The following is a 25,715-nucleotide window of genomic DNA, read 5'->3' as shown; positions in this document are numbered from 1 at the left end:
CTGGGAGTGAACTGGGAATAACTGGGAGTTACTGGGATTTACTGGGAATGAACTGGGAGCCACTGGGAGTTACTGGGGTTGACTGTGAGCAAACTGGGAGTTACTGGGAGCAAACTGGGAGTTACAGGGAATGAACTGGGAGTTACTGGGAGTTACTGGGAGCACTGGGATGGGGTTACTGGGAGCGCTGGGAGTGAACTGGGAATAACTGGGAGTTACTGGGATTTACTGGGAATGAACTGGGAGCCACTGGGAGTTACTGGGAGCTACCTGGGGCTTACTGGGAGCGAACTGGGAATGAACTGGGAGTTACTGGGAGTTACTGGGAGTTACTGGGAACACTGGGATGGGGTTACTGGGAGCGCTGGGAGTGAACTGGGAATAACTGGGAGTTACTGGGATTTACTGGGAATGAACTGGGAGCCACTGGGAGTTACTGGGAGCACTGGGATGGGGATACTGGGAGCGAACTGGGAATGAACTGGGAATAACTGGGAGTAAACTGGGATTTACTGGGAATGAACTGGGAGCCACTGGGAGTTACTGGGAGCTACCTGGGGCTTACTGGGAGCAAACTGGGAATGAACTGGGAGTCACTGGGAGTGAACTGGGAGATGCTGGGAGCACTGGGGATACTGGGAGGGCGATACTGGGAATACTGGGAGTGACTGGGAGCAAACTGGGAGTTACTGGGAGCTACTGGGAGCACTGGGATGGGGTGGCGGAGAGCTACTGGAAATGACCTGGGCAGCAAACTGGGATTTCACTGGGAATGAACTGGGAATAACTGGGAGTTACTGGGAGCTACTGGGAGTGAACTGGGAGCACTGGGAGTGAACTGGGAGTTACTGGGAGCGAACTGGGAGTGAACTGGGAGCGAACTGGGAGTTACTGGGTGTTACTGGGAGGTACTGGGAGTGAACTGGGAGTTATGGGGAGCAAACTGGGATTTACTGGGAGTAAACTGGGAGGTACTGGGAGCTACTGGGGTGGGGATACTGGGAGCTACTGGGAGCACTGGGAGCGAACTGGGAGTTACTGGGAGTTGCTGGGATTGACTGGGAATGAACTGGGAGTAACTGGGAGTAACTGGGAGCTACTGGGGATTACTGGGACTGAACTGGGAGTTAACTGGGATTTACTGGGATTTACTGGGAGTTACTGGGAGTTAACTGGGAGTTACTGGGAGCACTGGGATGGAGATACTGGGAGCACTGGGAATACTGGGAGGGGGATACTGGGAATACTGGGAGTGAACTGGGAATAACTGGGCGCTACTGGGATATACTGGAATTTACTGGGAGTCACTGGGAGCAATCTGGGAGTTACTGGGATCCATTGGGATTTACTGGGAGTTACTGGGAGTCACTGGGAGTCACTGGGAGCAAACTGGGATTTACTGGGCGTTACTGGGAGTCACTGGGAGTTACTGGGAGTTACTGGGAGTCACTGGGAGTCACTGGGAGTTACTGGGAGCAAACTGGGATTTACTGGGCGTTACTGGGAGTTACTGGGAGTTACTGGGAGTCACTGGGAGTCACTGGGAGTTACTGGGAGCAAACTGGGATTTACTGGGCGTTACTGGGCGTTACTGGGAGCAAACTGGGATTTACTGGGCGTTACTGGGAGCAAACTGGGCGTTACTGGGCGTTACTGGGAGTTACTGGGAGCAAACTGGGATTTACTGGGCGTTACTGGGAGTCACTGGGAGTTACTGGGAGCAAACTGGGATTTACTGGGCGTTACTGGGAGTCACTGGGAGTCACTGGGAGCAAACTGGGATTTACTGGGCGTTACTGGGAGTCACTGGGAGCAAACTGAGCGTTACTGGGCGTTACTGGGCGTTACTGGGAGTCACTGGGAGCAAACTGGGATTTACTGGGCGTTACTGGGAGTCACTGGGAGTCACTGGGAGCAAACTGGGATTTACTGGGCGTTACTGGGAGTCACTGGGAGTTACTGGGAGCAAACTGGGATTTATTGGGCGTTACTGGGAGTCACTGGGAGTCACTGGGAGCAAACTGGGATTTACTGGGCGTTACTGGGAGTCACTGGGAGTTACTGGGAGCAAACTGGGATTTATTGGGCGTTACTGGGAGTCACTGGGAGTCACTGGGAGCAAACTGGGATTTACTGGGCGTTACTGGGAGTCACTGGGAGTTACTGGGAGCAAACTGGGATTTATTGGGCGTTACTGGGCGTTACTGGGAGTCACTGGGAGCAAACTGGGATTTACTGGGCGTTACTGGGAGTCACTGGGAGTTACTGGGAGCAAACTGGGATTTACTGGGCGTTACTGGGAGTTACTGGGAGCAAACTGGGATTTACTGGGCGTTACTGGGAGTTACTGGGAGCAAACTGGGATTTACTGGGCGTTACTGGGAGTTACTGGGAGCAAACTGGGCGTTACTGGGCGTTACTGGGCGTTACTGGGAGTCACTGGGAGCAAACTGGGCGTTACTGGGCGTTACTGGGAGTCACTGGGAGTCACTGGGAGCAAACTGGGATTTACTGGGCGTTACTGGGAGTCACTGGGAGTTACTGGGAGCAAACTGGGATTTATTGGGCGTTACTGGGCGTTACTGGGAGTCACTGGGAGCCACCAGGGGCGCCCTCCCCTCCCCGAGCCGCCTCTGAGGGCCGGGCGGAAGCGCCTTTTCCCGCCTCACCAAAGGGGCGGGACTTCGCCTCTACTGACCAATAGACGCGTCCGTTCCGCCTCTCCGGGCGTTGATTGGTCAAGGCGTTAGCGCTCGGCCAATCAGAGCACGAGGGAGGCGTGGTCCCGGCGAGCGGCGGGAATGGCGGGCGAGCTGAGCGCGGAGGCGGCGCGGGAGATCCGCCGTGAGTCGGGGCTTTAATGGCGCTGAACGCGGTTTAAACGGCGCCGGAAGGGCTCGGAGCAGGGCTGGAAGGGGGCACGGGCACGCTCAGGGCTCCAAGAGTGACTTCCGAGCCGGAGCCTCCTCAGGAGGCCCCGCGGTCCCCTCACGATTCCCTCCCCTCAGGCCGCTATGAGCTCCGGTTCCCCTCACGGGTTTCAGATCTTCGCCCCGAGGCTTTTCAGTCCCTCAAACCCCTCACAGGGGCTCAAATTCACCTCACAGGGGTTCAAATCTTCACCCGGGGCCTTTTCAAACCTTCAAACCCCTCACAGAAGCTCCAGATTCTGTCACGAATGTTTAAATTTTTATTTCGCGGCTTTTCAATCCTTCAGACCCCTCACAGGATCTCCAAATCCCCTAACGAGGGTTAAAATCTTCACCCAGGGACTTTTCTGGCCCTCAAACTGCTCTCAGGAGCTCAAAATCCCCTCATGAGTGTTTAAGTTTTTATTTTGGGCCCTTATGACATTCCAACAACTCACAGGAGCTCCAGATCCCTTCACGAGTGTTTAAATTTTTATTTTGGAGCTTTTCTGACCCTCAGACCCCTCCCAGAAGCTCAAAATCCCTTCAAGAGTGTTTACATTTTTATTTTGGGGCTTTTCTGACCCTCAAACCCCTCACAGAAGCTCCAAATTCTGTCACGACTGTTTAAATTTTTATTTTGGGGCTTTTTAACCCCTCGCAGGAGCTCCAGTTCCCCTCACGGGGTTAAAATCTTAACCCTGGGGCTTTTCATTCCCTCAGACCCCTCACAGGAGCTCCAAATCCCCTCACAAGTGTTTAAAACTTTTATTTAAAGGCTTTTCAAACCTTCAAACCCTTCACAGAAGCTCACTTCCCCTCAAAAGTGTTTACATTTTTATTTCGGGGCTTTTTCATCCCTCAGACCCCTCCCAGGAGCTCCAGATTCCCTCATGGGGTTTAAAATCTTAACCCTGGGGCTTTTCAATCACTCAGAGGCCTCACAGAAGCTCACAATCCCCTCATGATTGTTTTAATTTTTATTTTGGGAATTTTCAGTCCCTCAACCCCTCACGGGAGCTCCAAATCCCTTTCACGAGTGTTTAATTTTATATTTTGGGCCTTTTCAATCCCTCAAACCCCTCCCAGGAGCTAAAAAACCCCTCATGATTGTTTTAATTTTTATTTTGGGGCTTTTCTAGCCCTCAAACACCTCACAGGAGCTCAATTCCCCTCTCGAGTGTTTAAATTTTTATTTTGGTGCTTTTCAACCCTTCAAACCCCTCACAGGAGCTCAAAATCCCTTCAGGAGTGTTTTAATTTTTATTTTGGGCCTTTTCAATCCCTCAAACCCCTCACAGGAGCTGAAATCCCCTCACAAGTGTTTAAATTTGTATTTTGGGGCTTTTTAATCCCTCAAACCCCTCATAGAGCTCCAAACCCCATCATGATTTTTTAAATTTTTATTTTGGGGCTTTTTAACCCCTCAAACCCCTCACAGAAGCTCAAAATCCCCTCATAATTTTTTAAAATTTTTATTTTGGGCCTTTTCAATCCCTCAAACCCCTCACGGGAGCTCAAAATCCCCTCGTGATTTTTTAAAATTTTTATTTTGGTGCTTTTCAACCCTTGAAACCCCTCACAGGAGCTGAAATCCCCTCACCAGTGTTTAAATTTTATATTTTGGGGCTTTTTGATCCCTCAAACCCCTCACAGGAGCTCAATTCCCCTCACGAATGTCTAAATTTTTATTTTGGGGCTTTTCAACCCTTCAAACCCCTCACAGGAGCTCAAAATCCCCTCACAAATTTTTAAAATTTTTATTTTGGGCCTTTTCAATCCCTCAAACCCCTCACAGGAGCTCAAAATCCCCTCATAATTTTATAAAATTTTTATTTTGCGGCTTTTCAACCCTTCAAACCCCTCACAGAAGCTCAAAATCCCCTCATAATTTTTTAAAATTTTTATTTTGGGCCTTTTCAATCCCTCAAACCCCTCACGGGAGCTCAAAATCCCCTCATGATTTTTGAAAATTTTTATTTTGGGGCTTTTGAACCCTTCAAACCCCTCACAGGAGCTGAAATCCCCTCACGAATATTTAAATTTTTATTTTAGGACTTTTCAATCCCTCCTTTATTTTATTTTTTTTTTTTTTTTGAATGAGTGGATTTTCTTTGGAATTTCCTGGACTTTTGTGAGAAATTCTTGGATTTTTAAAAAAAAATTCCTGGATTTTTGTAGGAATTCTCTGGATTTTCTTTGGAATATCATGGATATTTGTGGGAATTCCCTGGATACTTTTGTGAATTTTCTGTATTGTTTAAAAATTTCTTTTTTTTTAAAATTTTTAAAAATTTTGGTGAGAATTTCTTGGATTTTTTTTGGAAAATTTTTTTGATTTCTTGGGGAATTACGTGGATTTTTGTGGGAAATTTCTGGATTGTTTTTTAGGAATTCTGTGGATTCTGAAAATAAATTCTTGGATATTTGTGGGAATTCTCTGGATCATTTTGGGAATTTTCTGGATTTTATTTTTTAATTTCTTGGGCACTTCTGGGATTTTTTTATTTTTGTGAGCATTCCCTGGATTTTTATGGGAATTTCTTTGCTTTTTTTAGGAATTCCTGTATTTTTTGTGGAAATTTCTTGGATTTTTGGGGAGAATTTTCTGGATTTTTTCCCTGGAATTTCTTTGGGTTTTCTTAGATTTTTATGAGAATATTTTTGTTTTTTTTTTTTAGGAATTCCTTGGATTTTTGTGAAAATTCCCTGCATCCTTTTGGAAATTCCCTGCTTTTTTTGTGGGAATTTTCTGGATTTTCATGGGAAATTCTTTGATAATTTTTTTTTAGGAATTCTTTCAATTTTTATGGTTTTTTAAAATTTTGTTGGGGGAATTTTCTGGATTTTTTTGTTTTTTATTTCTTAGAATCTTGTGGGAATTTCTTTGCTTTTTTTAGGAATTCCTTGGACTATTTCTGGGAATTTCTTGGATTTTTTGGGGGGAAATTTTCTGGATTTTTTTTTCTGAATTTTTATGGGAATTTCCACAATTTTTATGGGAAATTCTTTGCTTTTTTTAGGAATTCCTTTAATTTTTCTGGGAATTTCTGGGATTTTTGGCGAGGAATTTTCTGGATTTTTTTTTTTCCTGGAATTTTAAAATTCTGGATTCTTTAAATGGGAATTCCCTGATTTTTTTTGTGGGGATTCCCTGGATTTTTTCGGGAATTTATTGGATTTTTGTGGGAATTTTCTGCATTTTTTCTCGGAATTCTTTGATTTTTTTAGGAATTCCTTGGATTTCTATAGGAATTCCTTGACTAAAAAAAAATTGTGGGAACTTTGTGGATTTTTGTGGGAATTCCCTGTATATTTATGAGAATTTTTTGATATTTTTAGGAACTTTTTTAAATTTTTGTGGGAATTTCATGGAGTTTTTTAAAATTTTCGGGATATTTTTGGAAATTTTGTGGATTTTTTGGGGGAATTCCCTGGAATTTTTTGAAATTTCCTGGATTTTGGTGGAAATTTCTTGTTTTTTTTTTAATTCCCTGGATTTTTAAAAAAACTCCTTGGATTTTTGTGGGAATTCCCTGAATTTTTATGGGAATTTCTTTGTTTTTTTTTTTAGGAATTCCTTGGATTTTGGGGGGATTTTTTTCTTATTTTTGTGGGAATTCACTGGATTTTTTGGGGGGAATGTCTTAGATTCTTTTAGGAATTCCTTCAATTTTTGTGGAAATTTCTTGGTTTTTTTGGAGGAATTTTTCTGGCTTTTTTCCCTGGATTTTTATGGGAATTCCCTGGATTTTTTTGTGGATTTATAAAATTTTTGTGGGAATTTTCTGGATTTTTATGGGAATTCCCTGGATTTTTCTGGGAATTTCTTGGATTTTGGGGGATATTTTAATTTTTTTTTCATTTCTTAGATTCCTGTGGTAATTATCTGGATTTTTGTGGGAATTTTTTGGTGACAATTTTTTGGATTTTCTTTAGAATTCCCTGGATTTTTTTGGAAATTTCTTGGATTTTTGTGAGGATTTTCTGGATTATTATTAAGAATTCCCCAGATTTTTCTGGGAATTTCTTGACTATTTGGGTGATATTTATTTTTGTAATTTCTTCGATTCTTGTAGGAATTCCCTGGATTTTTATGTGAATTCCCTGGAATTTTTTTGTGGTTTTTTTTTTTTTTTTTTTAATTTTTGTGGGAATTTTCTGAATTTCCTTTCGAATTCCCTGGATTTTTGTAGAAATCCCCAAAATTCTTGAGACAATTCCCTAAAATTCCCCTAAAAACTCCCCAAACCTTTGGTAAATCCCTCATCCCAAAAATCCCCTCTAGGAAAAAACCCAATCCCACCCTTTCCCCACCCCAAATTCCCAATTTTTTTTTTCCCAAATTGAATTTATTTTGGGAATTTTTCCTGGCAGAGCTGGAGAAATCCAAGGAGAAATCGCGGCGGGTCGGGAACGCGGCCGAGGAGGCGGCGGCGTGCAACCGAATGGGCGAGATCCTGGCTGCAAATGGTGAGAAAATTCCAGGGAAAAATGGGAATTATAAACTGGGAATTGTGAGAATTCCAAGTGGGAATGGGGCTGGAGAGATCCTGGCTGCAAATGGTGAGAAAATTCCAGGGAAAAATGGGAATTCCAAACTGGGAATTGTGAGAATTCCAAGTGGGAATGGGGCTGGAGAGATCCTGGCTGCAAATGGTGAAAATTCCAGGGAAAAATGGGAATTCCCAACTAGGATAAATGGGAATTGTGGGAATTCAAAGTGGGAATGGGGCTGGAGAGATCCTGGCTGCAAATGGTGAGAAAATTCCAGGGAAAAATGGGAATTCCCAACTGGGATAAATGGGAATTCCAAGTGGGAATGGGGCTGGAGAGATCCTGGCTGCAAATGGTGAAAATTCCAGGAAAAAATGGGAATTCCAAACTGGGATAAATGGGAATTGTGAGAATGGGGCTGGAGAGATCCTGGCTGCAAATGGTGAAAATTCCAGGGAAAAATGGGAATTATAAACTGGGAATTGTGAGAATTCCAAGTGGGAATGGGGCTGGAGAGATCCTGGCTGCAAATGGTGAAAATTCCAGGGAAAATGGGAATTCCAAACTGGGATAAATGGGAATTGTGGGAATGGGGCTGGAGAGATCCTGGCTGCAAACGGTGAAAATTCCAGGGAAAAATGGGAATTCCAAACTGGGAATTGTGGGAATTCAAAGTGGGAATGGGGCTGGAGAGATCCTGGCTGCAAACGGTGAAAATTCCAGGAAAAAATGGGAATTCCAACCTGGGATAAATGGGAATTGTGGGAATTCCAAGTGGGAATGGGGCTGGAGAGATCCTGGCTGCAAATGGTGAGAAAATTCCAGGGAAAAATGGGAATTCCAAACTGGGATAAATGGGAATTGTGAGAATTCCAAGTGGGAATGGGGCTGGAGAGATCCTGGCTGCAAACGGTGAAAATTCCAGGGAAAAATGGGAATTCCAAACTGGGATAAATGGGAATTCCAAGTGGGAATGGGGCTGGAGAGATCCTGGCTGCAAATGGTGAAAATTCCAGGAAAAAATGGGAATTCCAAACTGGGAATTGTGAGAATTCCAAGTGGGAATGGGCCTGGAGAGATCCTGGCTGCAAACGGTGAAAATTCCAGGAAAAAATGGGAATTCCAACCTGGGATAAATGGGAATTGTGGGAATTCCAAGTGGGAATGGGGCTGGAGAGATCCTGGCTGCAAATGGTGAAAATTCCAGGAAAAAATGGGAATTCCAAACTGGGATAAATGGGAATTCCAAGTGGGAGTTGGGCTGGAGAGATCCTGGCTGTAAACGGTGAAAATTCCAGGGAAAAATGGGAATTCCAAACTGGGATAAATGGGAATTGTGGGAATTCCAAGTGGGAATGGGGCTGGAGAGATCCTGGCTGCAAACGGTGAAAATTCCAGGGAAAAATGGGAATTATAAACTGGGAATTGTGGGAATTCCAAGTGGGAATGGGGCTGGAGAGATCCTGGCTGCAAATGGTGAAAATTCCAGGGAAAAATGGGAATTCCAAACTGGGATAAATGGGAATTCCAAGTGGGAATGGGGCTGGAGAGATCCTGGCTGCAAATGGTGAAAATTCCAGGGAAAAATGGGAATTCCAAACTGGGATAAATGGGAATTGTGAGAATTCAAAGTGGGAATGGGGCTGGAGAGATCCTGGCTGCAAATGGTGAAAATTCCAGGAAAAATGGGAATTCTGGGATGGGATAAATGGGAATTGTGAGAATTCCAAGTGGGAATGGGGCTGGAGAGATCCTGGCTGCAAACGGTGAAAATTCCAGGAAAAAATGGGAATTCCAACCTGGGATAAATGGGAATTGTGAGAATTCAAAGTGGGAATGGGGCTGGAGAGATCCTGGCTGCAAATGGTGAAAATTCCAGGGAAAAATGGGAATTCCAACCTGGGATAAATGGGAATTGTGGGAATTCCAAGTGGGAGTGGGGCTGGAGAGATCCTGGCTGCAAACGGTGAAAATTCCAGGAAAAAATGGGAATTCCAAACTGGGATAAATGGGAATTGTGGGAATTCCAAGTGGGAATGGGGCTGGAGAGATCCTGGCTGCAAATGGTGAAAATTCCAGGGAAAAATGGGAATTCCAAACTGGGAATTGTGGGAATTCCAAGTGGGAATGGGGCTGGAGAGATCCTGGCTGCAAACGGTGAAAATTCCAGGAAAAAATGGGAATTCCCAACTGGGATAAATGGGAATTGTGGGAATGGGGCTGGAGAGATCCTGGCTGCAAATGGTGAAAATTCCAGGGAAAAATGGGAATTCCAACCTGGGATAAATGGGAATTGTGAGAATTCAAAGTGGGAATGGGGCTGGAGAGATCCTGGCTGCAAATGGTGAAAATTCCAGGGAAAAATGGGAATTCCCAACTGGGATAAATGGGAATTCCAAGTGGGAATGGGGCTGGAGAGATCCTGGCTGCAAATGGTGAGAAAATTCCAGGGAAAAATGGGAATTATAAACTGGGAATTGTGAGAATTCCAAGTGGGAATGGGGCTGGAGAGATCCTGGCTGCAAATGGTGAAAATTCCAGGGAAAAAATGGGAATTCCAACCTGGGATAAATGGGAATTGTGGGAATTCCAAGTGGGAATGGGGCTGGAGAGATCCTGGCTGCAAACGGTGAAAATTCCAGGGAAAAATGGGAATTCCCAACTGGGATAAATGGGAAATCAAAGTGGGAATGGGGCTGGAGAGATCCTGGCTGCAAATGGTGAAAATTCCAGGGAAAAATGGGAATTCCAAACTGGGATAAATGGGAATTGTGAGAATTCCAAGTGGGAATGGGGCTGGAGAGATCCTGGCTGCAAATGGTGAAAATTCCAGGAAAAAATGGGAATTCCAAACTGGGATAAATGGGAATTGTGAGAATTCAAAGTGGGAATGGGGCTGGAGAGATCCTGGCTGCAAATGGTGAAAATTCCAGGGAAAAATGGGAATTGTGAACTGGGATAAATGGGAATTGTGAGAATTCCAAGTGGGAATGGGGCTGGAGAGATCCTGGCTGCAAACGGTGAAAATTCCAGGAAAAAATGGGAATTCCAACCTGGGATAAATGGGAATTCAAAGTGGGAATGGGGCTGGAGAGATCCTGGCTGCAAATGGTGAAAATTCCAGGAAAAAATGGGAATTCCAAACTGGGATAAATGGGAATTCAAAGTGGGAATGGGGCTGGAGAGATCCTGGCTGCAAATGGTGAAAATTCCAGGGAAAAATGGGAATTCCAAACTGGGATAAATGGGAATTGTGAGAATTCCAAGTGGGAATGGGGCTGGAGAGATCCTGGCTGCAAACGGTGAAAATTCCAGGGAAAAATGGGAATTATAAACTGGGAATTGTGGGAATTCCAAGTGGGAATGGGGCTGGAGAGATCCTGGCTGCAAATGGTGAAAATTCCAGGGAAAAATGGGAATTCCAAACTGGGATAAATGGGAATGGAATTTTGGGATCTGGGATTGGAATTTTGCGACCCAGGATTGGATTTCGGGATCAGGGTTGGAATTCTGGGATCGGAGCCAGAAATTTTGGGATTGGGGCTGAAGTTCTGTGATCAGAGCTGGAATTTTGGGATCAGGGCTGGGATTTTGGGATCAGGGCTGGGATTTATGGGATCAGGGCTGGGATTTTGGGATCAGGGCTGGGATTTATGGGATCAGAGCATGGATCTGTGGGATCAGGGCTGGGATTTTGGATTCAGGGCTGGGATTTGTGGGATCAGAGCTGGAATTTTGGGATCAGGGCTGGGATCTGTGGGATCAGAGCTGGAATTTTGGAATCAGGGCTGGGATTTTGGCATCAGGGCTGGGATCTGTGGAATCAGGTCTGGGATCTGTGGGATCAGGGTTTGCATTTATGGGATCAGGGCTGAGATTTGTGGGATCAGGGCTGGGATTTTGGGATCAGGGCTGGAATCTGTGGGATCAGGTCTGGGATTTATGAGGTCAGGGTTTGCATTTATGGGATCAGGGATCGAATTCTGGCAATCAGGGCTGGGATTTATGGGATCAGGGCTGGGATTGGATTTATGGGATCAGGGCTGGGATCTATGGGATCAAGGATTGGATTTATGGGATCAGGGCTGGAATTCTGGCGATCAGGGCTGGAATTTTGGGATCAGAGCTGGGATTTTGGGATCAGGGCTGGGATTTTGGGATCAGGGCTGGGATTTTGGGATCAGGGCTGGGATCTGTGGGATCAGAGCTGGAATTTTGGAATCAGGGCTGGGATTTATGGGATCCGGGCGGGGATTTTGGAATCAGGGCTGGGATTTTGGAATCAGGGCTGGGATTTGTGGGATCAGAGGTGGAATTTTGGAATCAGGGCTGGGATCTATGGGATCAGGGCTGGGATTGGATTTATGGGATCAAGGATTGGATTTATGGGATCAAGGATTGGATTTATGGGATCAGGGATTGGATTTATGGGATCAAGGATTGGATTTATGGGATCAGGGCTGGAATTCTGGCAATCAGGGCTGGGATTTTGGGATCAGGGCTGGGATCTGTGGGATCAAAGCTGGAATTCTGGCAATCAGAGCTGGGATTTTGGGATCAGGGCTGGGATTGGATTTATGGGATCAAGGATTGGATTTATGGGATCTGGGATTGGATTTATGGGATCAAGGATTGGATTTATGGGATCTGGGATTGGATTTTGGGATCAGAGCTGGGATTTTGGGATCAGGGCTGGAATCTGTGGGATCAGAGCTGGGATCTGTGGGATCAGGGCTGGAATTTGTGGGATCAGGGCTGGAATCTGTGGGATCAGGGCTGGGATTTTGGGATCAGGGCTGGGATTTTGGGATCAGGGCTGAGATTTGTGGGATCAGGGCTGGGATTTTGGGATCAGAGCTGGAATTTGTGGGATCAGGGCTGGGATTTTGGGATCAGGGCTGAGATTTGTGGGATCAGGGCTGGGATTTTGGGATCAGAGCTGGGATTTATGGGATCAGGGCTGGAATTTTGGGATCAGAGCTGGAATTTGTGGGATCAGGGCTGGGATTTTGGGATCAGGGCTGGGATTTTGGGATCAGAGCTGGAATTTTGGGATCAGAGCTGGAATTTGTGGGATCAGGGTTTGCATTTATGGGATCAGAGCTGGGATTTTGGGATCAGGGCTGGGATTTTGGGATCAGGGCTGGAATCTGTGGGATCAGAGCTGGGATTTTGGGATCAGGGCTGGGATTTTGGATCAGGGCTGGAATCTGTGGGATCAGAGCTGGGATTTTGGCAATCAGGGCTGGGATTTTGGGATCAGGGCTGGGATTGGATTTATGGGATCAAGGATTGGATTTATGGGATCTGGGATTGGATTTATGGGATCAAGGATTGGATTTATGGGACCAGGGATTGGATTTATGGGATCAGGTCTGGGGTTTATGGGATCAAGGATTGGATTTATGGGATCAGGGCTGGAATTCTGGCAATCAGGGCTGGGATTTATGGGATCAAGGCTGGAATTTTTAGATCAGAGCTGCGATTTTGGGATCAGAATCAGGATTTTTGGGATCAGGGTTGGAATTTTGAGATCAGGATTTGCATTTATGGGATCAAGGCTGGGATTTGTGGGATATCAGGGGTTTATAGGATCAGGTTTATAGGATTTATAGGATCAGGATTTACAGGATAATTCCCATTCCGGGTCTGTTCCATGAATCCCTGGCCTGGCACCGTGAGGAGCTGCAGCTCCTGCAGCGCTCAGGGCTGTGGGATATCGGGGCTATGATATATCAGGGCTCAGGGCTGTGGGATATCAGGGTTATGGTATATCAGGGCTATGGGGTATCAGGGTTATGGTATATCAGGGCTGTGGGATATCGGGGCTATGATATATCAGGGCTCAGGGCTGTGGGATATCAGGGTTATGGTATATCAGGGTTGTGGGATATCAGGGTTATGGTATATCAGGGCTCAGGGCTGTGGGATATCAGGGCTATGGTATATCAGGGCTATGGGATATCAGGGTTATGGTATATCAGGGCTGTGGGATATCAGGGTTATGGTATATCAGGGCTGTGGGATATCAGGGTTATGGTATATCAGGGCTATGGGGTATCAGGGTTATGGTATATCAGGGCTATGGGATATCAGGGTTATGGTATATCAGGGCTCAGGGCTATGGGGTATCAGGGTTATGGTATATCAGGGCTATGGGATATCAGGGTTATGGTATATCAGGGCTCAGGGCTATGGGATATCAGGGTTGTGGTATATCAGGGCTGTGGGATATCAGGGTTATGATATATCAGGGCTATGGGATATCAGGGTTATGGTATATCAGGGCTCAGGGTTATGGTATATCAGGGCTCAGGGCTGTGGGATATCAGGGCTATGGTATATCAGGGCTATGGGATATCAGAGCTATGGTATATCAGGGCTCAGGGCTGTGGGATATCAGGGGTTTATGGGATCAGGGCTATGGGATATCAGGGTTTATAGGATCAGGATTTATAGGATATTTTTTGTTCCCAGGCCGTTTCCAGGAGGCCCTGGCCCAGCACCGTGAGGAGCTGCAGCTCCTGCAGGGCTCAGGGCTATGGGATATCGGGGCTATGGGGTATCAGGGATCAGGGCTATGGGATATCAGGGCTGTGGGATATCAGGGCTATGGGATATCAGGGTTATGGTATATCAGGGGTCAGGGCTGTGGGATATCAGGGTTATGGTATATCAGGGCTATGGGATAGCAGGGTTATGGTATATCAGGGCTATGGGATATCAGGGCTATGGGATAGCAGGGTTATGCTATATCAGGGCTATGGGATATCAGGGCTATGGGATAGCAGGGTTATGGTATATCAGGGCTCAGGGCTATGGGATATCGGGGCTATGGGGTATCAGGGATCAGGGCTATGGTATATCAGGGCTATGGGATATCAGGGTTTATAGGATTTATGTGATCAGGGCTGTGGGGATTTATAGGATCAGGGGTTTATAGGATCAGGATTTACAGGATATTTCCCATTTCCAGGCCGTTTCCACGAGGCCCTGGCCCAGCACCGTGAGGAGCTGCAGCTCCTGCAGGGCTCAGGGCTGTAGGATCAGGGCTGTGGGATATCAGGGTTTATAGGATCAGGGCTGTGGGATATCAGGGTTATGGTATATCAGGGCTATGGGATATCAGGGTTATGGTATATCAGGGCTCTGGGATATCAGGGTTATGGTATATCAGGGCTCAGGGCTGTGGGATATCGGGGCTATGGGGTTTATGAGATATCAGGGTTTATGGGATCATGGTTTATGGGATCAGTGGTTTATAGGATCAGGTTTATAGGATTTGTAGGATCAGGATTTATAGGATATTTCCTGTTCCCAGGTCTGTTCCATGAAGCCCTGGCCCAGCACCGTTTGGAGCTACGGCTCCTGCAGGGCTCAGGGCTGTGGGATCAGGGCTGTGGGATATCAGGGCTATGGGATATCAGGGATCAGGGCTATGGGATATCAGGGCTATGGGATATCAGGGATCAGGGCTATGGGATATCAGGGCTATGGGATATCAGGGATCAGGGCTGTGGGATATCAGGAATCAGGGCTATGGTATATCAGGGCTGTGGGATATCAGGGTTATGGTATATCAGGGCTATGGGATAGCAGGGTTATGGTATATCAGGGCTGTGGGATATCAGGGCTATGGGATAGCAGGGTTATGGTATATCAGGGTTATGGTATATCAGGGCTATGGGATAGCAGGGTTATGGTATATCAGGGCTCAGTGCTATGGGATATCAGGGCTATGGGATATCAGGGTTATGGTATATCAGGGCTGTGGGATATCAGGGCTATGGGATAGCAGGGTTATGGTATATCAGGGCTCAGGGTTATGGTATATCAGGGCTATGGGATAGCAGGGTTATGGTATATCAGGGCTCAGGGCTATGGGATATCGGGGCTATGGGGTATCAGGGATCAGGGCTATGGTATATCAGGGCTATGGGATATCAGGGTTTATAGGATTTATGTGATCAGGGCTGTGGGGATTTATAGGATCAGGGGTTTATAGGATCAGGATTTATAGGATATTTCCCATTTCCAGGCCGTTTCCACGAGGCCCTGGCCCAGCACCGTGAGGAGCTGCAGCTCCTGCAGGGCTCAGGGCTGTAGGATCAGGGCTGTGGGATATCAGGGTTTATAGGATCAGGGCTGTGGGATATCAGGGGTTTATGGGATCAGGGCTATGGGGTTTATAGGATCAGGATTTATAGGATATTTCCCATTTCCAGGCCGTTTCGAGGAGGCCCTGGCCCAGCACCGTGAGGAGCTGCAGCTCCTGCAGGGCTCCGGGGACACCCTGGGCTGCGCCGTCGCTCACCGCAAGGTTGGGGAGTGCCTGGCTGAGCTGCACTGCTTCCCTCAGGCTCTGCAGGTGAGGGGGAACGGGAAATTTGGGAATTTCGGGAATTTTGGGAATTCTGGGAATGTTGGGGTGGGGTTTGGGGAGGTTTGGGAAAGGTGGAAATCAGGAAAATGGGAGAATTGGGAGCGCCTGGCTGAGCTGCACTGCTTCCCTCAGGCTCTGCAGGTGAGGGGAAACGGCAATTCCTCCTGCTTTTTCCTAATTTTTCCCATTTCCCCCACTTTCTCCCATTTTAAACCAATTTCTCCCATTTTTAACCAATTTCCTCCTTTTTCCCCCCATTTTCCCACCTTTTCCTCCCAGCCCCATCTCCAGCCCCTCTCCCTGCCCTGGCGTCTCTCAGACCCCTCAGAGCAGCAAATTCCTCCCAATTTCCCCAAATTTTCTCCAAATTTCACCCAATTTTTTGCTTTTTTTCCCAAACTTTCCAATTTTTCACCAATTTCTCCCTTTTTCTCCCATTTTTCCCCCATCCCCAGCTGCAGCACCTGTCCCTGGCCCGTTCCCTCAGTGACTCATGCAGCAGCAGCGCTCCTGATTTTTCTCCTTATTTTTCCCATTTTTGACCCTTTTCACCCAATTTCACCCAATTTTTTTTCCCAAATCCTCCCAGATTTTCCCATTTTTAACCAATTTTCCCCTTTTTTAACCAATTTCCCTCTTTTTTCCCCCATTTTCCTCCCTTTTCTCCCCAGCGCCATCTCCAGCCCTTCTCCCTGCCCTGGCATCTCTCGGAGCCCTCAGAGCAGCAAATTGCTCCCAATTTCTCCCAATTTTCACAAATTTTCTCCCAATTTTCTCCCAAATTCTCCCAAATTTTCCCTTTTTTTTTCCAATTTCCCCATTTTTAACCAATTTCCCCCTTTTTTCCCCCATTTTTCCCCCATTTTCCCATCTCCAGCCCCTCTGCCTGCCCTGGCGTCTCTCGGCCCCCTCAGAGCAGCAAAGTCCTCCAAATTTCCCGGAATTTTCCCCAATTTGAACCAATTTTTTTTCTGTTTTTTTCCAAATCCTCCTGAATTTCTCCCAAAATTTCCTTTTTTCGCCATTCTTACCCACTTTCCCTGTTTTTTCCCCCATCTCCAGCTGCAGCCCCTGTCCCTGGCGCGCTCCCTCAGTCACCCCGTGGAGCAGCAAATTGCTCCCAATTGCTCCCAATTTCTCCAAATTTCACCCAATTTTTCCCAATTTTTTCCCAAATTACTCCCAAAATTCTCAGTTTTCCCCATTTTTACCCCATTTTCCCCTTTTTCCCCCCATTTTCTACCAATTTTTCTCCCCATTTTCCCATTTCCAGCCCCTCTCCCTGCCCTGGTGTCTCTCGGACCCCTCAGAGCAGCAAATTGCTCCCAATTTCTCCAAATTTCTCCCAATTTTTTTTGGTTTTCCCCCAATTTTCTCCCAGAAATTCAATGTTTTCCCCATTTTTCCCCACTTTCCCTGTTTTTTCCCCAGCACCAGCTGCAGCACCTGTCCCTGGCGCGCTCCCTCAGCGACCCCCCAGAGCAGCAAATTGCTCCCAATTTCTCCCAATTTTCTCCAAATTTCTCCCATTTTTTTCTATTTTTTCCCCAAATTCCTCCCAAAATTCCCAATTTTCCCCATTTTTAACCAATTTCCCCCTTTTTCCCCCCATTTTTCCCACATTTTCCCATCTCCCCCCCCTCTCCCTGCCCTGGTGTCTCTCAGACCCCTCAGAGCAGCAAATTGTTCCCAATTTCCCCAAATTCCTCCCAAAGTTCCCATTTTTCCCCATTTTAACCAATTTCCCCCTTTTTTCCCCTATTTTCCCCCCATTTTCTCATCTCCAGCCCCTCTCCCTGCCCTGGCGTCTCTTGGACCCCTCAGAGCAGCAAATTCCTCCCAATTTCTCCCAATTTCTCCCAATTTTCTCCAATTTTTTTCCAATTTTTTCTGTTTTTTTCCCAATTTTTTCCCCAAATTCCCCATTTTTCCCCACTTTCGCTGTTTTTTCCCCCAGCACCAGCTGCAGCACCTGTCCCTGGCGCGCTCCCTCAGTCACCCCTCAGAGCAGCAAATCCCTCCCAATTTCCCCAAATTTCTCCAAATTTCTCCCAATTTTTTTTTGTTTTTCCCCCCAAATTTATCCCAAAATTCCAATTTTTCCCTATTTTTCACCAATTTCGCTGTTTTTTCCCCCAGCTCCAGCTGCAGCACCTGTCCCTGGCGCGCTCCCTCAGTCACCCCTCTGAGCAGCAAATTCCTCCCAATTTCTCCCAATTACTCCAAATTTCTCCAAAATTTTTCCAATTTTTAACCAAATTCCTCCCAAAGTTCCCAATTTTCCCTATTTTTAACCAATTTCCCCCTTTTTTTCCTCCTTTTTTCCCCCATTTTCCCTCATCCCCATCTCCAGCCCCTCTCCCTGCCCTGGTGTCTCTCGGACCCCTCAGAGCAGCAAATTCCTCCCAATTTCCCGGAATTTCTCCCAATTTTCTCCAATTTTTTCCCAATTTTTTCCCCAAATTCCCCATTTTTCCCCACTTTCCCTGTTTTTTCCCCCAGCACCAGCTGCAGCCCCTGTCCCTGGCACGCTCCCTCAGCGACCCCTCTGAGCAGCAAATTCCTCCTAATTTCTCCCAATTTCTCCCAATTTCTCCAAATTTCTCCAAAATTTTTCCAATTTTTAACCAAATTCCTCCTTTTTTTCCTCCATGTTTGCCCCATTTTCCCATCCCCATCTCCAGCCCCTCTCCCTGCCCTGGTGTCTCTCGGACCCCTCAGAGCAGCAAATTCCTCCCAATTTCTCCCAATTTCTCCAAATTTCACCCAATTTTTTTTGTTTATTTCCCCCAAAATTCCAATTTTCCCCCATTTTTCCCCACTTTCCCTGTTTTTTCCCCCATCACCAGCTGCAGCACCTGTCCCTGGTGCGCTCCCTCAACGACCCCTCAGAGCAGCAAATTGCTCCCAATTTCCCCAAATTTTCTCCAAATTTCACCCAATTTTTTCTGTTTTCCCCCCAAATTCCTCCCAAAATTCCCATTTTTCCCTATTTTTACCCAATTTCCCTGTTTTTTCCCCAGCACCAGCTGCAGCCCCTGTCCCTGGCGCGCTCCCTCAGTCACCCCTCTGAGCAGCAAATTGCTCCCAATTTCTCCCAATTTCTCCAAATTTCTCCAAAATTTTTCCAATTTTTAACCAAATTCCTCCCAAAGTTCCCAAGTTTCCCTATTTTTAACCAATTTCCCCCTTTTTTTCCTCCATGTTTGCCCCATTTTCCCATCCCCATCTCCAGCCCCTCTCCCTGCCCTGGTGCCTCTCGGACCCCTCAGAGCAGCAAATTCCTCCCAATTTCCCCAAATTTCTCCAAATTTCACCCAATTTTTTTTGTTTTTTTCCCCCAAAATTCCAATTTTTGCCTATTTTTAACCAATTTCGCTGTTTTTTCCCCCATCCCCAGCTGCAGCACCTGTCCCTGGCACGCTCCCTCAGCGACCCCGTGGAGCAGCAAATTGCTCCCAATTTCTCCCAATTTTCACCAATTTTCTCCCAATTTTCTCCCAAATCCTCCCAAATTTTCCCTTTCTTTTTTTTCCAATTTCCCCATTTTTAACCAATTTCCCCCTTTTTTCCCCCATTTTCCGTCATCCCCATCTCCAGCCCCTCTCCCTGCCCTGGTGTCTCTCGGACCCCTCAGAGCAGCAAATTCCTCCCAATTTCCCCAAATTTCTCCAATTTTCACCCAATTTTTTTTGTTTTTTTTCCCCCAAAATTCCAATTTTTGCCTATTTTTACCCAATTTCGCTGTTTTTTCCCCCAGCACCAGCTGCAGCACCTGTCCCTGGCGCGCTCCCTCAGCGACGCCGTGGAGCAGCAGCGCGCCTGGGCCACCATCGGCCGCACTTTCCTCTTCATGGCCGAAGGCCCCGAAATCCCCGAAATTCCTGAAATCCCAGAATTCCCAGAATTCCCGAAATTCCCTGAGCAGCCCCAGGAGGCCGAGGGCAGCCAGGGGAATTCGGGAATTTCGGGAAATTCGGGAATTTCGGGCGCTGGGAGCGCGCTGCGCCGGGCGCTGCAGGCCTTCCACAACAGCCTGCGCATCCTCGAGACTCAGCTGGAAGGTGAGGAGGATTTGGGGAAAAATTGGGAAATTTTGGGGAAAATTTGGGAATTTTGGGGAAATTTGGGGAATTTTGGGAGTGTAGGAGTGGAATTTTGGGATTTAGGAGTCAAGTTTTCCAGGTTTGAGAATGGAATTTTGGGGTTTGGGAGGGGAATCTGGTTTCCAAATCCTGCTATTCCCAGAATTCCCAGTTGCAAATCCTGGAATTTCGATCCCAAATCCCAGATCTCCTGGTCAGAAATCTTGGAATTTCTGACCAAAAACCTTGGAATTCCAGTAACAGATCCCAGAATTTTGATCTCAAATCCCAAAATTCCAAATGGCAACTTGCAGCATTTCGATCCCAAATCAAGGAATTCTGATCCCAAGTTCCCAAATGTCATTCCCAGATCTCCAGATTTCAATCCCAAATCCTCAGTCCCAAATCCTGGAATTCTAGTCCCAGATCCCCAGATTTTGACCCCAAATCCCACATTCCCAACCCCAAATCCCGGAATTTTGAACTCGAATGTCGGAATTTCATCCTCAAATCCCAGAATTCCCATATTTTCCCAATTTTTCCCATTTTATCCCGTTATTTCCAGGTGTTGTCCCGGTTCCGGAGCTGGCTCAGATGTGGAGCCGCCTGTGCCTGACATTCCTGAACCCAAACCCCAGAATTCCCATCCCAAATCCCAGAATCCCAACTCCACATCCCCAAACTAAGAACCCAAATCTCAGAATTCCCAGAATTCCCAGAATTCCCAGAATTCCCATTTTATTCCCGTTTTTATCCCGTTATTTCCAGCTGTTTTTCCGTAGCTGGCCCAGATGTGGAGCTGCCTGTGCCTGACATTCCCGACCCCAAACCCCAGAATTCCCATCCCAAATCCCAAATCCTGATCCCAAATCCCACATCCTCAATCCCACATCCCAGAATCCCCAAATTTTCCCAAATTTTCCCATTTTTATTCCCATTTTTGTCCCGTTTTTTTTCTCTGCAGGCGTTTTCCCCGTGGCGGAGCTGGCGCAGATGCGGAGCCGCCTGTGCCTGACATTCCCGACCCCAAACCCCGGAATTCCCATCCCAAATCCCAAATCCTGATCCCAAATCCCACATCCTCAATCCCACATCCCAGAATCCCCAAATTTTCCCAAATTTTCCCATTTTTATTCCCATTTCTGTCCCGTTTTTTTTCTCTGCAGGCGTTTTCCCCGTGGCGGAGCTGGCGCAGATGCGGAGCCGCCTGTGCCTGACATTCCCATCCCCAAACCCCAGAATTCCCATCCCAAACCCCAGAATCCTGATCCCAAATCCTACATCCTCAATCCCACATCCCAGAATTCCCAAATTTTCCCAAATTTTCACATTTTTATTCCCATTTTTGTCCCGTTTTTTTTCTCTGCAGGCGTTGTCCCCGTGGCGGAGGTGGTGCAGATGCGGAGCCGCCTGTGCCTGACATTCCCGACCCCAAACCCCAGAATTCCCATCCCAAATCCCCAAATCCTGATCCCAAATCCGAGATCCTCAATCCCACATCCCAGAATCCCCAAATTTTCCCAAATTTTCCCATTTTTATTCCCATTTCTGTCCTGTTTTTTTTCTCTGTAGGCGTTGTCTCCGTGGCGGAGCTGGCGCAGATGCGGAGCCGCCTGTGCCTGACATTCCCGACCCCAAACCCCGGAATTCCCATCCCAAATCCCAGAATTCCCATCCCGAATGCCCGAATCCTGATCCCAAATCCCACAACCTCAATCCCACATCCCATTTTTCCCAAATTTTCCCATTTTATTCCCATTTTTCCCTGTTGTTTTTCCAGGCGTTGTCCCCGTGGCGGAGGTGGCGCAGATGCGGAGCCGCCTGTGCCTGAACCTGGGGCTGGTGCAGGAGTCGCTGGGGAACCCCCGGGAGAGCTCCCGGCTGCTCTGGGACTGCCTCAAATGGGCTGAGTGAGGGAACATTCCGGAAATTTGGGAATTTCTCGGAATTTTGGGAATTCTGGGAATTTTGGGAACGGGCTCTGGGGGGTTCGGGGGCGTTTTTGGGGCTTTCCGAGGGGATTTTTGGGGGTTTCCAAGTCAATTTTTGCAATTTCGGGGAGGATTTCTGAGAGCTTGGGATGGAATTTCGGAGAGGATTTTGGGGATTTTGGGAATTGTGGGGTTGGGAATTTGGGGTGGAATTCTGGGATTCTGGGAATTTTGGGATTTTGGGATTTTGGGATTTTGGGAAGGAATTTGGGGATTTTGGAGAGGATTTTGGGGCAGTTTTGGGAAGGGATCTGGAGATTTGGGACGGAATTGTGGGGTTGAATTCTGGGAATTTTGGGATTTTGGGATCTTGGGAATTTTGGGAATTTTGGGATGGAAATTTTGGGAATTTTTGGATTCTGGGAATTTTGGGAATTTTGGGATTTTGGGATGGAATTTGAGATGGAAATTTTGGGAATTCTGGGAATTTTGGGATTTGGGGATTTTGGGATGGAATTTCGGATGGAAATTTTGGGAATTCTGGGAATTTTGGGATTTTGGGATTTTGGGATTCTGGGATTTTGGGATTTTGGGAAGGAATTTGGGGATTTTGGAGAGGATTTTGGGGCAGTTTTGGGAAGGGATCTGGAGATTTGGGACGGAATTGTGGGGTTGAATTCTGGGAATTTTGGGATTTTGGGATTTTGGGAATTTCGGGATTTGGGATTTTGGGATGAAATTTGGGATGGAAATTTTGGGAATTCTGGGAATTTTGGGGATTTTGGGATGAAATTTGAGATGGAAATTTTGGGAATTCTGGGAATTTTGGGATTTGGGATTTTGGGATGGAAATTTTGGGAATTCTGGGAATTTTTGGATTTTGGGAATTTTGGGATTCTGGGATTTTGGGATTTTGGGAAGGAAATTTTGGGAATTCTGGGAATTTGGGGATTTGGGGATTTTGGGATGGAATTTGGGATGGAAATTTTGGGAATTCTGGGAATTTTGGGATTTGGGGATTTTGGGATGGAATTTGGGATGGAAATTTTGGGAATTCTGGGAATTTTGGGATTTTGGGAATTTTGGGATTTTGGGATTTTGGGAATTTTGGGATTCTGGGATTTTGGGATTCTGGGATTTTGGGATTTTGGGAAGGAATTTGGGGATTTTGGAGAGGATTTTGGGGGAGTTTTGGGAAGGGATCTGGAGATTTGCGACGGAATTGTGGGGTTGAATTCTGGGAATTCTGGGAATTTTGGGAATTTTAGGAATTTTGGGATTTTGGGATGGAATTTGGGATGGAAATTTTGGGAATTCTGGGAATTTTGGGAATTGTGAGATTTGGGATTTTGTGATGAAATTTAGGATGGAAATTTTGGGAATTCTGGGAGTTTTGGGATTTTGGATGGAATTTGGGATGAAAATTTGGGATGGAAATTTTGGGAATTCTGGGAATTTTGGGATTTTGGATGGAATTTGGGATGAAAATTTGGGATGGAAATTTTGGGAATTCTGGGAATTTTGGGAACGGGCTCTGGGGGGTTCGTGGCCGTTTTTGGGGCTTTCCGAGGGGATTTTTGGGGCTTTCGGGGGCGGAATTTGGGCATTCCGAAGTCAGTGTTGGAGATTTTTGCGAGCGATTTTTTGGAATTTTGGGATGGAATTTTGGGAATTCTCTGCTTGGGTTGTGGGAATTTTGGGACAGAATTTTGGGGTGTTTGGGTTGGGAATGTTGGGAATTCCCATTTTTAAGGAATCGGGGATGGGAATTTCAGGATTTTCAGGAATTTTCTCCCAATTTTTCCCCTTTAGTTCCTCCCAGTGCCTGGAGGATCTGGGGTGGGAATTTTGGGAATCTGGGATTGGAAATTTGGGAATTTGGGAGTGGATTTTTGGGAATCTCGCATTGGAATTTGGCAATTTTGGAGAGAATTTTTTGGAATTTTAGGGAAAAATTTGGGGAATTTTTTGGGTTTTGGGATCGGAATGTTGGGAATTTCCATTTTAGGGGATTTGGGATCAGAATTTCAGGAATTTTCTCCCAATTTTTCCCCTTTAGTGCCTCCCATTGCCTGGAGGATCTGGGGTGGGAATTTTGGGAATTTTGGGACTGGAAATTTGGGAATCGGTGAATGGATTTGGGGAATTTGGGAGTGGATTTTTGGGAATCTCGCATTGGAATTTGGCAATTTTGGAGAGAATTTTTTGGAATTTTAGGGAAAAATTTGGGGAATTTTTTGGGTTTTGGGTTCGGAATGTTGGGAATTCCCATTTTAGTGGATTTGGGATCAGAATTTCAGGAATTTTCTCCCAATTTTTCCCCTTTAGTGCCTCCCAGTGCCTGGAGGATCTGGGGTGGGAAATTTGGGAATTTTGGGATTGGAAATTTGGGAATTTGGGAGTGGATTTTTGGGAATCTCGCATTGGAATTTGGCAATTTTGGAGAGAATTTTTTGGAATTTTAGGGCAGAATTTTTGGAATGTTTTGGGTTTTGGGACTGGAATGTTGGGAATTTCCATTTTTGTGGATTTGGGATCAGAATTTCAGGAATTTTCTCCCAATTTTTCCCCTTTAGTGCCTCCCATTGCCTGGAGGATCTGGGGTGGGAATTTTGGGAATTTTGGGATTGGAAATTTGGGATTGGAAATTTGGAAATTTTGGAGTGGATTTTTTGGAATTTTAGAGGAAAAATTTTGGTGTTTTTGGGTTGGGAATTTGGGAATTTCCATTTTTGTGGATTTGGGATCAGAATTTCAGGAATTTTCTCCCAATTTTTCCCCCGTCAGTGTCTCGGGGTGCCTGGAGGATCTGGGGTGGGAATTTTGGGAACTTGGGATTGGAAATCTGGGAATTTTGGAGAGAATTTTTTGGAATTTTAGGGAAAAATTTTGGGAATTTTTGGGGTTTTGGGTTGGAATTTTGGGAATTTCCATTTTAGGGGATTTGGGATCAGAATTTCAGGAATTTTCTCCCAATTTTCCCCCTTCAGCGCCTCGGGGAGCCTGGAGGATCTGGGGTGGGAATTTTGGAAATCTGGGATTGGAAATTTGGGAATTTGGGAGTGGATTTTTGGGAATCTCGCATTGGAATTTGGCAATTTTGGAGAGAATTTTTTGGAATTTTAGGGCAGAATTTTTGGAATGTTTTGGGTTTTGGGACTGGAATGTTGGGAATTCCCATTTTAGTGGATTTGGGATCAGAATTTCAGGAATTTTGTCCCAATTTTTCCCCTTTAGTGCCTCCCATTCCCTGGAGGATCTGGGGTGGGAATTTTGGGAATTTTGGGACTGGAAATTTGGGAATCTGGGAATGGAAATTTGGGAATTTGGGAGTGGATTTTTGGGAATCTCGCATTGGAATTCGGCAATTTTGGAGAGAATTTTCTTGAATTTCAGGGAAAAATTTGGGGAATTTTTGGGGTGTTTGGATCGGAATTTTGGCAGTGTCAATTTTAGTGGATTGTGATCAGAATTTCAGGAATTTTCTCCGTTTCCCCCGTCAGTGCCTCGGGGAGCCGGGAGGATCTGGGGTGGGAATTTTGGGATTGGAATTCTGGGAACTTGGGATTGGAAATTTGGGAATTTCAGAGTGGATTTTTTGCCAATCTCACATGGGAATTTGACAATTTTGAAGAGAGTTTCAGGAATTTTGGGCCGAATTTTGGGGAATTTTTGGGGTGTTTGGATCGGAATTTTGTCAGTGTCAATTTTTGTGGGTTTGGGATCAGAATTTCAGGAATTTTCTCCCATTTTCCCCCCCTTTTCAGCGCCTCGGGCTCCCTGGAGGATCTGGGGTGGGAATTTTGGCAACTTGGGATTGGAAATTTGGGAATCTGGGAATGGATTTGGGGAATTTGGGAGTGGATTTGGGGAATTTGGGAGTGGATTTTTGGGAATCTCGCATTGGAAT

At 46.1% G+C, this 25,715-nt stretch overlaps 1 protein-coding gene across 1 annotated transcript in view; it reads left to right on the top strand.

The window, feature by feature from the left end:
- Positions 1 to 2,801: 2,801 nt before the first annotated feature.
- The window catches only part of TONSL (tonsoku like, DNA repair protein), a 113,040-nt gene continuing 90,126 nt past the window's right edge, over positions 2,802 to 25,715 (top strand). The window contains exons 1-9 of the mRNA XM_058812454.1: positions 2,802 to 2,844; positions 7,287 to 7,382; positions 15,632 to 15,774; positions 19,550 to 19,702; positions 19,811 to 19,853; positions 20,839 to 20,881; positions 21,244 to 21,263; positions 21,655 to 21,784; positions 25,573 to 25,599. Coding sequence (XP_058668437.1) covers positions 2,802 to 2,844; positions 7,287 to 7,382; positions 15,632 to 15,774; positions 19,550 to 19,702; positions 19,811 to 19,853; positions 20,839 to 20,881; positions 21,244 to 21,263; positions 21,655 to 21,784; positions 25,573 to 25,599 — 698 coding nt within the window. The remainder of the gene's footprint in view (positions 2,845 to 7,286; positions 7,383 to 15,631; positions 15,775 to 19,549; positions 19,703 to 19,810; positions 19,854 to 20,838; positions 20,882 to 21,243; positions 21,264 to 21,654; positions 21,785 to 25,572; positions 25,600 to 25,715) is intronic.

The sequence above is a fragment of the Ammospiza caudacuta genome, chromosome 1 (assembly GCF_027887145.1).
Source record: "Ammospiza caudacuta isolate bAmmCau1 chromosome 1, bAmmCau1.pri, whole genome shotgun sequence".
Classification (NCBI taxonomy): Eukaryota; Metazoa; Chordata; class Aves; order Passeriformes; family Passerellidae; genus Ammospiza; species Ammospiza caudacuta.
Note: the sequence above shows the minus strand (reverse complement) of the source record. Positions and strands in the feature narration are given on the sequence as shown.